Source organism: Taudactylus pleione, unplaced genomic scaffold, assembly GCF_031769625.1.
Source record: "Taudactylus pleione unplaced genomic scaffold, aTauple2 ptg000004l, whole genome shotgun sequence".
In the NCBI taxonomy this organism is placed as follows: domain Eukaryota; kingdom Metazoa; phylum Chordata; class Amphibia; order Anura; family Myobatrachidae; genus Taudactylus; species Taudactylus pleione.
This window is the reverse complement of record NW_028284407.1, coordinates 3370952-3384637: the sequence shown is the minus strand read 5'-3', so window position 1 is coordinate 3384637 and position 13686 is coordinate 3370952. Positions and strand designations below refer to the sequence as shown.

General features: G+C 38.3%; 1 protein-coding gene across 4 annotated transcripts in view; it reads right to left on the bottom strand.

Annotated features, from left to right (window-relative positions):
• METAP1D (methionyl aminopeptidase type 1D, mitochondrial) overlaps nucleotides 1-13686 on the bottom strand; it is a 227306-nt gene continuing 213620 nt past the window's right edge. For all 4 annotated transcript variants that reach the window (XM_088470801.1, XM_088470873.1, XM_088470936.1 and 1 more), the window contains 3 exons: nucleotides 1801-1848; nucleotides 554-632; nucleotides 1-390 (listed from right to left, as the gene is read on the bottom strand). In XM_088470801.1, the coding sequence (XP_088326927.1) occupies nucleotides 312-390; nucleotides 554-632; nucleotides 1801-1848 (206 nt within the window). In that variant the 3' untranslated portion in view covers nucleotides 1-311. The remainder of the gene's footprint in view (nucleotides 391-553; nucleotides 633-1800; nucleotides 1849-13686) is intronic.

Sequence of the window (13686 nt, the reverse complement as noted above, 5' to 3'; positions counted from 1 at the left end):
TGAGGTGAACACAAACTATACATCACGTTACAAAATTCAAGCCCTTGGAAATATAGACAAAACTGTATATTTGTTGTATACTGAGGGTCATTCTTGTACTTAATGGGGCTTTATACCCGACCCATAAGGTACATATCCACAGATCGCTTATAGGTGAAATGGCAGGTTTATAAACAACACGTATGTGCATCGCAATTTACTAGGTGGACATTCTAAGGATACAGTCCAGCTCGTTCTGCTTGTGCTGGTGTTCCTTTAAATAAGATTGCTAGACCCCCACTAATAATATATAACATGCACTGAGGTCTGGACTATTCCTCTTCTTGCAGCTTAGTCAAGATGTCAGCTCCTCCTGATGTAAGCACAATAGTGTGCTCAAACTGGGCTGATCTGTAATAAACAGATAGTAAGGCACAGGTCAGTAAGCAGCAGGACTGAAGGAAGGCTCTGTGCACTTAATTAAACGCTTACACTTGTAGCCTTGTCAGTTCCTCCGCAGGAGCTAAATGGTTAACACAATCATTTTTATACGTATTTTTTTTTTTTAAATCACCTTTTATTATCCATTGATACCGCTGTCCATTTGTCCTGGAGGATCCTAAAATCAGGAGAGCCCTCCATTATAATGGGTTCTGGAAGCACAGAATAAAAATAATCTGAGTTTATATGGTAAATAAAAAAAAAATATATACAAAAAAGGCAAATGCTACTCCTGTGCATTCATCTATAGGTGGTGGGGGATGCCACAAGGGGGGTTAAACTAATTTGCTTGGTTAACTAATTCAGCAAATATATAATGTAAACACATTCCTTTCTACAGATGTGCGTCAAAGGGATGGGAATTATAACCAGGCATCAGAGATTAACGCTATATTAATCAACACGGAGGGGATTTATTCACCCATGTTTCCATTTAAAGTAAATAAAATAAATAAATGACCTGGGTGACCTCATATTATGGAGGCGATTTTAGACATTGAGCATCAAATCTAGTCCATAAAAGTGAATTGATGAGGACAGCAATTCTGTGTAACCAGCATAGTAGAATCAATGGCATCTGTGTAACCTATTATGATACAATAGTAACTAGATTTTGGTTAGAATGTTACAGATCAGACAATGTATCCATTTCTTGCAACATCTCCCGGAATGGTGCAGTGGTGCTGCTGGGACTTGTAGTTCCACACCAGCTGCCGTGCCTATATTTAGAGTATGGGTTAATTTGGTAGCACAGATGTGGAGTAAAGCTTGAGCCAGCTGTTACCCCAGCGCAGTGAGTCCAATGGAAGAGGTCAGAGGGATCAAGGTTCAGTTTACAGGCTGGTGATTGCCCCCTTCCTAAATGCTTACAGCTGTACCACCTTTACATGCTGGCTGCCTGATGAGATACCCCGCACAGGGCAGCGATTCATGGAGACACACGATTGCACAGGGAACAATATTGTTTTAGATCAGCCAAATAAACATGGGTTGGTTTGGGGGTATAGGTGATGATGCTAGTCTGCAGGTGGACTACTCTGTACTAAACTCACAGTTTGGGAACCTCTGACACTTCAGTTGTTGTGTAACTTGTCGAGGCATGCTGAAACTTGTAGTTCCACCACGGGTCTGCTGTTAATCTACTCTTCACTGTCTATGCATATACCACAATGTAGTGTGTTCTTTGCAGCAATATTAACGTCTATAGCACAAATTCCATAGGCAATCTGCCTGTCTGTAGTGACTACGATGTGCTGACATTATAATGTGATTACTGACAGTTTGAAAAGTTTGCAAAAAGTGTAAAAGAATTGTACTGACCTATAGTAAATGCCATCCCTTCTTCCATTTCCATATCATTAACATTTGCTAGGGGGGAAAAAATAATAAGTTATTTGCATTCATTATAAACGCCCTTAGGGAACACAGTTCTGTTTCAAGATGTGTCTATGAAATGAAGTCTCTCAGGTAAGTGTTATTAGCTCTCACAATATTATATTTCATTCATTGTAGCTGGCTCACAGCTAAAGCAGGCACCAATATTTTGTGTCTTGTCACTGTGAATTATGAATCACACATCCGTTGTTAATGACACTACAGAACGATTCCATAGATACTGTAAATACATATGAAGCCATTGTCACAAGCAGCTAACAGTTGATCAAGTTGAAGTTATTAAACTTTTGGGAACATTAATGAATGCAAAACAAATTAAAATGTTTATCTCCCTCAGGCTGGTATCAGACATCTGAATCTGTAGGTTATGGGTGATGTTCAAAATGTGGATTAATATTTATATTACCCAAATAAATGTGAATTAGGCAAAAACAGATAATATTCAAAATTGCAGTGATTTTCAGTGTGTCAGAGAACAGGCTTGGATGTGTCACAAGGATCTGTAAACAGGTAAAGATGTGATATGAGGACGTTCAGTCATTTATATTTACGCAGAAATAAAAAAACAAAAGTATGGTATTCAGAACTTTATCTTCAGAATTTGTTTAATATATTAGTTAATTCCAACGAAGGTTTAAGTAAATGAATAAAGTATCAGCCCTCTTATCATAATACAATACAAAGTTATGGAACCTTCTGCAGCAGAGGGCATTAGCTAAGACCAATTTGGTGTTATTATTAATGTAAAATAGGTCACAATGAAAATGTCCTTATAACACAGGACAGTAGTGCAAACTGTACAGTAACACTGCGAACATGACAAGAACATGGATGAGCATAATCATGTAAGGGAGGTGGGCAAGTAGGGAATCAGCTATAGGAATTGTTGCTGAACAAGGCTATAGCTGTGTATAGAGGAAACAATGTTTCCCAGGGAAAATTGTGCACATCATTGTGAAAAGGAGGATCGTGGACATAATACATATTAAATATTGGATACAATCTGAGCCATAAAGTTGTAAATATGGGCTACTCTCTAGCTAGTTATATATATGTATCAAGCTGTGTTTAACAAGAGCAAAAAAGTAGTTTGTGTGAAAACAAAAGTTTATGGTGTAGATGTACTAAACCTTGGAGAGAGATAAAGTGGATGGAAATAAAGTACCAACCAACCAGCTCCTGTCACTTTACACTGGCTGTGTTTGACAAATGACAGGAGCTGATTGGATGGTACTTTGGGCCTGATTCAGAGCAAGTATCTGCGCATCTTGGTGAAACCATGATGCACTGCAGGTGGGGCAGATGTAAAGTGTGCAGAGATTTAGATTTGGTAGGGGCGCAGTGGCAAACGCAGGATTTCTAGAGGGGGGGGGGGTTTCCGAATGCTTGATTTTATAGTGTGGCCAGTCCATGAAGAGGACATAATTAGCACTTATCCAGCTATAATGTGTGTCATACAAAGTGTATTATGTGTCATAATACCAGCATATACAGGACCAGCGATCACAGTAACCCATTATATGTCATACATAGTGTATTGTGTGTCATAATACCAGCATATACAGGACCAGCGATCACAGTAAGCCATTATATGTCATACATAGTGTATTGTGTCATAATACCAGCATATACAGGACCAGCGATCACAGTAACCCATTATGTCATACATAGTGTATTGTGTGTCATAATACCAGCATATACAGGACCAGCGATCACAGTAACCCATTATATGTCATACATAGTGTATTGTGTGTAATTATACCAGTATATACAGAGCCAGCGATCACAGTAACCCATTATATGTCATACATAGTGTATTGTGTGTAATAATACCAGCATATACAGGACCAGCGATCACAGTAACCCATTATGTCATACATAGTGTATTGTGTGTAATAATACCAGCAGATACAGGACCAGCGATCACAGTAACCCATTAAATATCTCATACATAGTGTATTGTGTGTAATAATACCAGCATATACAGGACCAGCGATGACAGTAAGCCATTATAATGAGTCATACAACGTGCATTATGTGTCATAATACCAGCATATACAGGACCAGAGATCACAGTAACCCATTATGTCATACGTAGTGTATTAAGTGTCATAATTACAGCATATACAGGACCAGTGATCACAGTACCCCTTATATGTCATACATAGTGTATTGTGTGTCATAATACCAGCATATACAGGACCAGCGATCACAGTAACCCATTATATGTCATACATAGTGTATTGTGTGTCATAATACCAGCATATACAGGACCAGCGATCACAGTAACCCATTATATGTCATACATAGTGTATTGTGTGTAATTATACCAGCATATACAGAGCCAGCGATCACAGTAACCCATTATATTTCATACATAGTGTATTGTGTGTCATAATACCAGCATATACAGGACCAGCGATCACAGTAACCCATTATATGTGTCATACATAGTGTATTGTGTGTAATAATACCAGCATATACAGGACCAGCGATCACAGTAACCCATTATATGTCATACATAGTGTATTGTGTGTAATAATACCAGCATATACAGGACCAGCGATCACAGTAACCCATTATGTCATACATAGTGTATTGTGTGTAATAATACCAGCATATACAGGACCAGCGATCACAGTAACCCATTATATGTCATACATAGTGTATTGTGTGTCATAATACCAGCATATACAGGACCAGCGATCACAGTAACCCATTATGTCATACATAGTGTATTGTGTGTAATAATACCAGCAGATATAGGACCAGCGATCACAGTAACCCATTAAATATCTCATACATAGTGTATTGTGTGTAATAATACCAGCATATACAGGACCAGCGATGACAGTAAGCCATTATAATGAGTCATACAACGTGCATTATGTGTCATAATACCAGCATATACAGGACCAGAGATCACAGTAACCCATTATGTCATACGTAGTGTATTAAGTGTCATAATTACAGCATATACAGGACCAGTGATCACAGTAACCCATTATATGTCATACAAAGTGTATTGTGTGTAATTATACCAGCATATACAGAGCCAGCGATCACAGTAACCCATTATATTTCATACATAGTTTATTGTGTGTCATAATACCAGCATATACAGGACCAGCGATCACAGTAACCCATTATATGTGTCATACGTAGTGTATTGTGTGTCATAATACCAGCATATACAGGACCAGCGATCACAGTAACCCATTATATGTCATAGTGTATTGTGTGTCATAATACCAGCATATACAGGACCAGCGATCACAGTAACCATTATGTCATACATAGTGTATTGTGTGTCATAATACCAGCATATACAGGACCAGCGATCACAGTAACCCATTATATGTCATACATAGTGTATTGTGTGTAATTATATCAGCATATACAGAGCCAGCGATCACAGTAACCCATTATATTTCATACATAGTGTATTGTGTGTCATAATACCAGCATATACAGGACCAGCGATCACAGTAACCCATTATATGTGTCATACATAGTGTATTGTGTGTAATAATACCAGCATATACAGGACCAGCGATCACAGTAACCCATTATATGTCATACATAGTGTATTGTGTGTAATAATACCAACATATACAGGACCAGCGATCACAGTAACCCATTATGTCATACATAGTGTATTGTGTGTAATAATACCAGCATATACAGGACCAGCGATCACAGTAACCCATTATATGTCATACATAGTGTATTGTGTGTCATAATACCAGCATATACAGGACCAGCGATCACAGTAACCCATTATGTCATACATAGTGTATTGTGTGTAATAATACCAGCAGATATAGGACCAGCGATCACAGTAACCCATTAAATATCTCATACATAGTGTATTGTGTGTAATAATACCAGCATATACAGGACCAGCGATGACAGTAAGCCATTATAATGAGTCATACAACGTGCATTATGTGTCATAATACCAGCATATACAGGACCAGAGATCACAGTAACCCATTATGTCATACGTAGTGTATTAAGTGTCATAATTACAGCATATACAGGACCAGTGATCACAGTAACCCATTATATGTCATACATAGTTTATTGTGTGTAATTATACCAGCATATACAGAGCCAGCGATCACAGTAACCCATTATATTTCATACATAGTTTATTGTGTGTCATAATACCAGCATATACAGGACCAGCGATCACAGTAACCCATTATATGTGTCATACGTAGTGTATTGTGTGTCATAATACCAGCATATACAGGACCAGCAATCACAGTAACCCATTATATGTCATAGTGTATTGTGTGTCATAATACCAGCATATACAGGACCAGCGATCACAGTAACCCATTATGTCATACATAGTGTATTGTGTGTCATAATACCAGCATATACAGGACCAGCGATCACAGTAACCCATTATATGTCATACATAGTGTATTGTGTGTAATTATATCAGCATATACAGAGCCAGCGATCACAGTAACCCATTATATTTCATACACAGTGTATTGTGTGTCATAATACCAGCATATACAGGACCAGCGATCACAGTAACCCATTATATGTGTCATACATAGTGTATTGTGTGTAATAATACCAGCATATACAGGACCAGCGATCACAGTAACCCATTATATGTCATACATAGTGTATTGTGTGTAATAATACCAGCATATACAGGACCAGCGATCACAGTAACCCATTATGTCATACATAGTGTATTGTGTGTAATAATACCAGCATATACAGGACCAGCGATCACAGTAACCCATTATATGTCATACATAGTGTATTGTGTGTAATAATACCAGCATATACAGGACCAGCAATCACAGTAACCCATTATATGTCATACATAGTGTATTGTGTGTCATAATACCAGCATATACAGGACCAGCGATCACAGTAACCCATTATATGTGTCATACATAGTGTATTGTGTGTAATAATACCAGCATATACAGGACCAGCGATCACAGTAAGCCATTATGTCATACATAGTGTATCATGTGTCATAATTCCAGCAGATACAGGACCAGCGATCACAGTAACCCATTAAATATCTCATACATAGTGTAATGTGTGTCATAATTCCAGCATATACAGGACCAGCGATCACAGTAACCCATTATGTCATACATAGTGTATCATGTGTCATAATTCCAGCAGATACAGGACCAGCGTTCACAGTAACCCATTAAATATCTCATACATAGTGTATTGTGTGTAATAATACCAGCATATACAGGACCAGCGATGACAGTAAGCCATTATGAGTCATACAACGTGCATTATGTGTCATAATACCAGCATATACAGGACCAGAGATCACAGTAACCCATTATGTCATACGTAGTGTATTAAGTGTCATAATTACAGCATATACAGGACCAGTGATCACAGTAACCCATTATATGTCATACATAGTGTATTGTGTGTCATAATACCAGCATATACAGGACCAGCGATCACAGTAACCCATTATATGTCATAGTGTATTGTGTGTCATAATACCAGCATATACAGGACCAGCGATCACAGTAACCCATTATATGTCATACATAGTGTATTGTGTGTCATAATACCAGCATATACAGGACCAGCGATCACAGTAACCCATTATATGTCATACATTTGTGGGCTACATTCAAAAACAGCCCGAATTTTACCTCATGTGCAAAAAAAAAAAAAAATGATTTGCACCCCAACATGGTTTCTCCAGGTATATAGTTACTTGCTCTATCTTACTCTGTTCCCAAATCTGAATCAGGCTCTCTCTCTCACCAAGGCTTAGTAAATCTATCCCTAAATTTCACAGCTAATAGGAATTTCCATTGGAAACATGGACAATTCAGAAGTTGTCTCTTACTCGTTTCATCAGTAAAGACTTCATCACGAAGATGGTCTGCTTTGTTCTGTGTTGTAGTTTTATACAAGAGCACCTCTGCCACATTAAGTAATTTTAATTCACCGATGTGTAGTGAAAAACCACTAACATGTGGAGAACCACCCTAGTGCCATAGATGATCAGACCTCCAAGAGCGTGACTGAACTGAGACAATTATAACCTTAGTGTTCAGTATATACACATGAGCACTACTGTGAAAATCAGACTTAGAAATCTACAATGAATAGTAATAATGGTGCATCTTTATGTGACATTAGACATTCGGTCAGTGTGCAATCCAACATGCAGGGGGAGGAATGCCAGAATTGAATCACTTGGTGGGTATGAGAAGTAGTTTTAAACATAAATTAATATGTCATTACTTAATAGCAAAGAGTGTGGAGTGAGATTAGTAAGAGAGGAAAAAGTAAGTAAGTTGTATGATGAAAAGTGTCAATACTATATAAATAAAGCAGAAATGATTTCCAATTAGAAAAAGGTATCAAAAAGGAACATGAACTTATTATAGTAGCATGATGCAAACAGTGTCTGATTACATTACACACAAGATTAAAACAAAAATGTTGCACTCAATAAAGTTTGGTATTAAAGAACAATTCAATAAACTAGGATAAAATCAGAGAGGGTTAAAATAGAGAAAATATTACGTTATGTTAAAGTACGTAGATTAAAACAGGCTACATTAAAATACTTGTAAAACCCGAGTAACAACATAATTTATAATGATTACAATTTGAAGTATTTTGTAAAAATTCCTAAGACCTTTTGGGTGAAGAGGTTAAAGTTTATAGATCCAGTACATTTCTCTTTCAGCTAGTTTTCTTTGAAGATCATCCCCTTGTCAGGTGAACACGTTCAATTGCTTTACAGGACAGATATTTAGGATCAGATTGATTACACTTTTATAAAATGTCTCTACATGATTATATAGATAGTTCCTGATATTTGTAATATAATGAGAAGTTTGAAGTGTCTTTGTGTCTAGCCTATATATCTGAGCTGGAGTGGACTTTATAAAAGATAGCTGACAGATGTGCTTATGCAATTCACAAGGCTGCAAATCTGACAGTTTTTGAGAATTGCATAAATCAATAAACATTTATGGGGAAATTCAATTAGCCCCGATATTTTTTTGGGCGTGAAAAATGGGGGAGCTTTTCAAATTTTTTTATGTGCTATTCAATTAACCCCCATTTTTTGCACCCGAAAATATGTCTAAGGACCTATGTGTTTTCATGGCCGTGATCATGAAAATGGGTCTGACTAATGGGGATTTTTTTTATCGTCTGCCTTAGGCAGGTGAAAAAAATCCCCGATTACTGCTGGCTTCGAGGTTAATTGAATAGCCCCCAGGGGATCAATTAGCCACAGTAAATTACCGTAGCCAATTGATTTCCCCCCTTAGAATTGCATGATCAAATTGATACAAAATTGTTAAAAGTCTTCTTTCTGATTGCAGTTTCTTTTAAGGATGATACATTTGGAAAATTAAATATAATTTTGTTTCTAGGTGAAAGGGTGATGTAGATATTATATTTTGTCTTGCTAATATTTGGTCAAAGAACTATGATCCTTATGAATTTTCATTTTCAGAATAAAATTGCCTGGCTCAATGTTGGTAATAAATTATTCAAATTCTTGAGGGCTGACTTGTCAGCTCATCAGAAAAACATCACTGTATCTTTTATGAAACCAAATGTGGGAGGGAAAACAATTCTTGACCAAAATGTAGCAGTTCTTTCAGATAAAATTGGGTAAATTGGCATAGCTTGGGGCAAAAACTACCCCCATTACTGTCCCACATATCTTTAATAAAAGCAGTCAAGACATTTGGAAAAAAAGCTGTGTGTGAAATTAAAACAGATAAATATGGAAATGTTCATGTGTGTCCTGTTGTATGCCTTTGCCTTACAAATTTTTTTGGAGACAGAAATCCCCATTGAATGTTCTATTGAGCTACCTGAATTTGGGTCACAATAAGGAACCCTTAGACATATTTAGAGGCGTGGCTTGACAATGAATCAATATGTGCTATAACTGGTTCTGTTGTATGCCTTTGCCTTACAAATTTTTTTGGAGACAGATATCCCCATTGAATGTTCTATTGAGCTACCTGAATTTGAGTCACAATAAGGAACCCTTAGACATATTTAGAGGCGTGGGTTGACAATGAATCAATATGTGCTATAACTAGTCTTCCTGCAGGGTTTAATAAGGCTATGTGGGTTCAAAGGGTGAATGTATTTACACATTTATTCATGAATAACTTTATTTAAGAGAATCTCCCTAAGGAATATTATTAGCGCACCTAGAAATTCCAAAATGGGATCTGAGTTTACAAAGGGAACTGATATTACCATGTCGATGTGCTTCTGTAATGCAATCTATTTAATTGAGGATGACTTTTCCAAGAACATTCTGCCTGTTTGAATACAAATCGTTTGTCTTATTTAAGGTATTTAGATCTGACTGGTTTGATTGGCTGACATTGGATTTGATTTTTTTTTTGTTTTATTATTACTAGGGAAACATGTCCAAATGGCACACTTCTGATTCTAAGCCAAAAGCAAACAAACCAAAAACCAGTTAGTTATATAATATTTAACCTTTTTATAGGATCTAGGGTGTTAACATATGGTCCCCGGCCTTCTGAGGCTTATTCAGAAAGGAGTTTGCAGTCCTTATCTAATCTTCTACTTGCCTCCAGAATAACATTCATGGGTTTACAGGGATATTGGGCTAGAGTTTTTTCCCCTAACATGGATAAATTCCTTATAAAAAACACCAAATGAAAAGTCTCACTGAGGTGTTAGGTAGTTAATAATTTGAGGTAATATTCTAGACCTATTATATGCCACCATAGGTCATCACTTTAATCACAATCTCATTTACATACACTTGTTACAGTTTCAACAACATAAAGTCTTCTGTACTTCCCACATTTCATTAAGACATATAAGGTGGCCATACGTGCTGTAATAATGCAGTAAATAGCGTGCTATAGACCAAGTATTGCACCAGGGGCCTGATTCAGCAAGGAACTCAGTTGCTAATACGTATGCAATCGGCCGATTGTTGCATACTGCGCATGAGTATGCATTGCAGTGCGCAAACTAGCCATTGCAATCGGGTCTGTGATGGTAGAGACTATGCAGACCCATCGCAGAGTGATTGACAGGAAGTGCTGTTTGTGGGTGGTGACGGGGGAGTGGGCAACCGAACGCAGGCATGCCAGTGTGTTTGAACGCCATTGCAGGGGCGTGTATAAATTAGCCATTGTGATGCCCTACGCAGCCTGAGGCCTGATAGCGTGCGTGGAAGTTAGCAATTTCTAACTGAGTAAGGTCAGCGCTTGTGCAAATGTGTGTGAGGCTGCGATGGTACTTGTTTGTACCGATGTTTTCGCAGTCTTGCTAAACATTACGGAAATGTGTAAGGTAAAGTGGGAGTCCTTATCTAGTGCAGCGGCGGCACTGCACTCGCAATGAATTAGTATACTATCGCAGTTGAACTGTGTGTGTAATCGTTATTGCATTCGCAGTTGCGTTCCTTAGTGAATCAGGCCCCATGTTCTCTGAGACAACTGTGATGCCAAGCGATTTCACCAAAATACGGGATCGGTATCAGACATAGTAATCTTCTTTGAAGAGGATTTTCTACTATCAACTCATAGGTGAAGTCTTCTTCCAACCGGACTTACCGGCCAAGTGAAGCCAGAAGTTATCTGAGATGCCCGCTAAGGCCTGAGAGCAGAGCAGGCTGGATCTGGCCCAATTTACCCACTAAAGTATGCAGCCAATCTGAACACTGAGCTGCTTCTTGCCTCCTTATGTAATACTGCAATTATTAGTGTTGTTTGAGTATATATACTCATAATGGGGGCAAACAATCGATGACAACAATTAAAAAGAGAGAATTGTATACAAGCATTTCATAGAGTAACAGCCTTGTGAGAGAACATCATCTTGGAGCAAAGTGTTGGTTTGTTTTGGTTATAAGCTGCCACCAATCTACACAGAAAGTGCTGCTCTCTATTCTTATCTCATAAAGGACACATAAGAGGAAGTCCCACCATAGACCTGACACATTAGTTAAGATTGTTCAATAAAAATCTGTACCTACAGGAGCTGTTTCCATAGAAATCAAGTTGTTTCCATAGAGAACACTTACATTGGTCAATACATCCAGATTTAAAGGACATAAAACTAAAAACAAAGGGGTCTATTTACTAAGCAGTATTAAGAGACAGAGTGAAAAGTGAAAAGGAAGTGATAAGGTGCCAGCCAATCAGCTCCCAAGTGTCATTTTTCAAACACAGCCTGTGAGATGGCAGGTGGGAGCTGATTGGCTGGCACCTTATCACTTTTCACTCTTGTCTCCTAACACTGCTTAGTAACTAGACCCCAAAGTCACAATGAAAGACACAGAGTATTCCATATATGTCCGTTCCAGCTGTAGTATTTCTGAACTGATATCCTATACCGTTAGCAATTCCAGCTGGCAAGAGAGGCCACTTCTCAGCCTCAAAGGGTAGTGGAGACAAGTGATGTCGCCAAGGACTTGTGCCTTGAAACAAGCAACGACTGAGGCGATGTAGACCGAACATAAATAGTAGTAGCACAACCACAGGATATTCATTAATGGATCCATGAGGTAGGATAAACTACATTCTGCATATAATTATGTAATACAAGATTGTTTCTCCCATTGACAACATTTGGTAACCAAATTGTTTATAATTTTTTTTACTTACTCCGCAATTTCAAAAATATATATCAACCTGTGGCCCAGAATGTTAGAACGTATTCTAGAATGGATAGAAAGCTGACACTGTTACAATGTAAAACACTTTAAATATGTGTGAATTCAAACATACTTCCAGGGAGGCAGACAGCAGGAGAACAAACATGAGCCCAATGGAGAAGTGTGATACTAGAACAACATGCACTGCAGCACATTTGTCTGACTCTTACCGTGCCGCAGATATATTGGTTTTCTGGTCCATTGGTGAAGATGCTGCACATATTTGCAGATTACTGTGCAAGTGAATTGAACAGCCTACTTTTTATTAAATGTAGCTATTCTTTACCTTAAGTTATGTATTACATAATAACTCTTGCTGGCAGGTCTGCCTTTATTTAAACAAAAGGCTCCTGATAAAATGGGAACACTGGGCCTGATTCAGAGCCTCTCGTAAGCGGCTGATCGTTCGCTCTGAGCGATGTTCGCACAACTGCGCATGCGTACGGTTCGCAATGCGCATGCGCAAACCAGTCATTGCGGTCGGAAATAGTGCGCTCGTAAAATAACGAGGGGCTGCTAATTTGATTGACAGAATGTACTGTTTGTGGGTGGTAACAGGGGAAGGTGCTTGAAAACGGGGGAGTGGAGATCCGAACGCAGGCGTGCCTAACGGTCAAAACGGCGTTTAATGGGAGTGCATAATTAGTAAAGGAGCGTCATCGACCACATCACTTGACTTGGTTGTCTTTTATCCTGAACTGCTCGCAGTGATAGCGGGAAGTAAATCCTACCACAAGCACTGCGAGCAGTTCAGATGCCTTTCGATGTTCCCGATTAATCTAATAAATAACGGAGAAGACGTGTGATGCGAACGGCAAAGGGGTGTCCATACAAAATAGCGAGCGCATTTTTCGGACGGTCGCTCAGACATAGAGGCGTCAACACACCGCAAAGAGCGAGCGCTCAATTTAAATATCCGGCCCCTTTTTAAGAATGAGTGTCCACAAATAGCGTCCGGGTTTGAATCAGGCCCTCTATCCTCACCGTACCATGCAACAAAAGATTTTCTCCTCGACCCAACAGGACATTGCTGTGTTAATCCATGTACAAAGTAAAGAAATTAACGGCTTTACATCAAAATATTTCTACAGCCATAATTG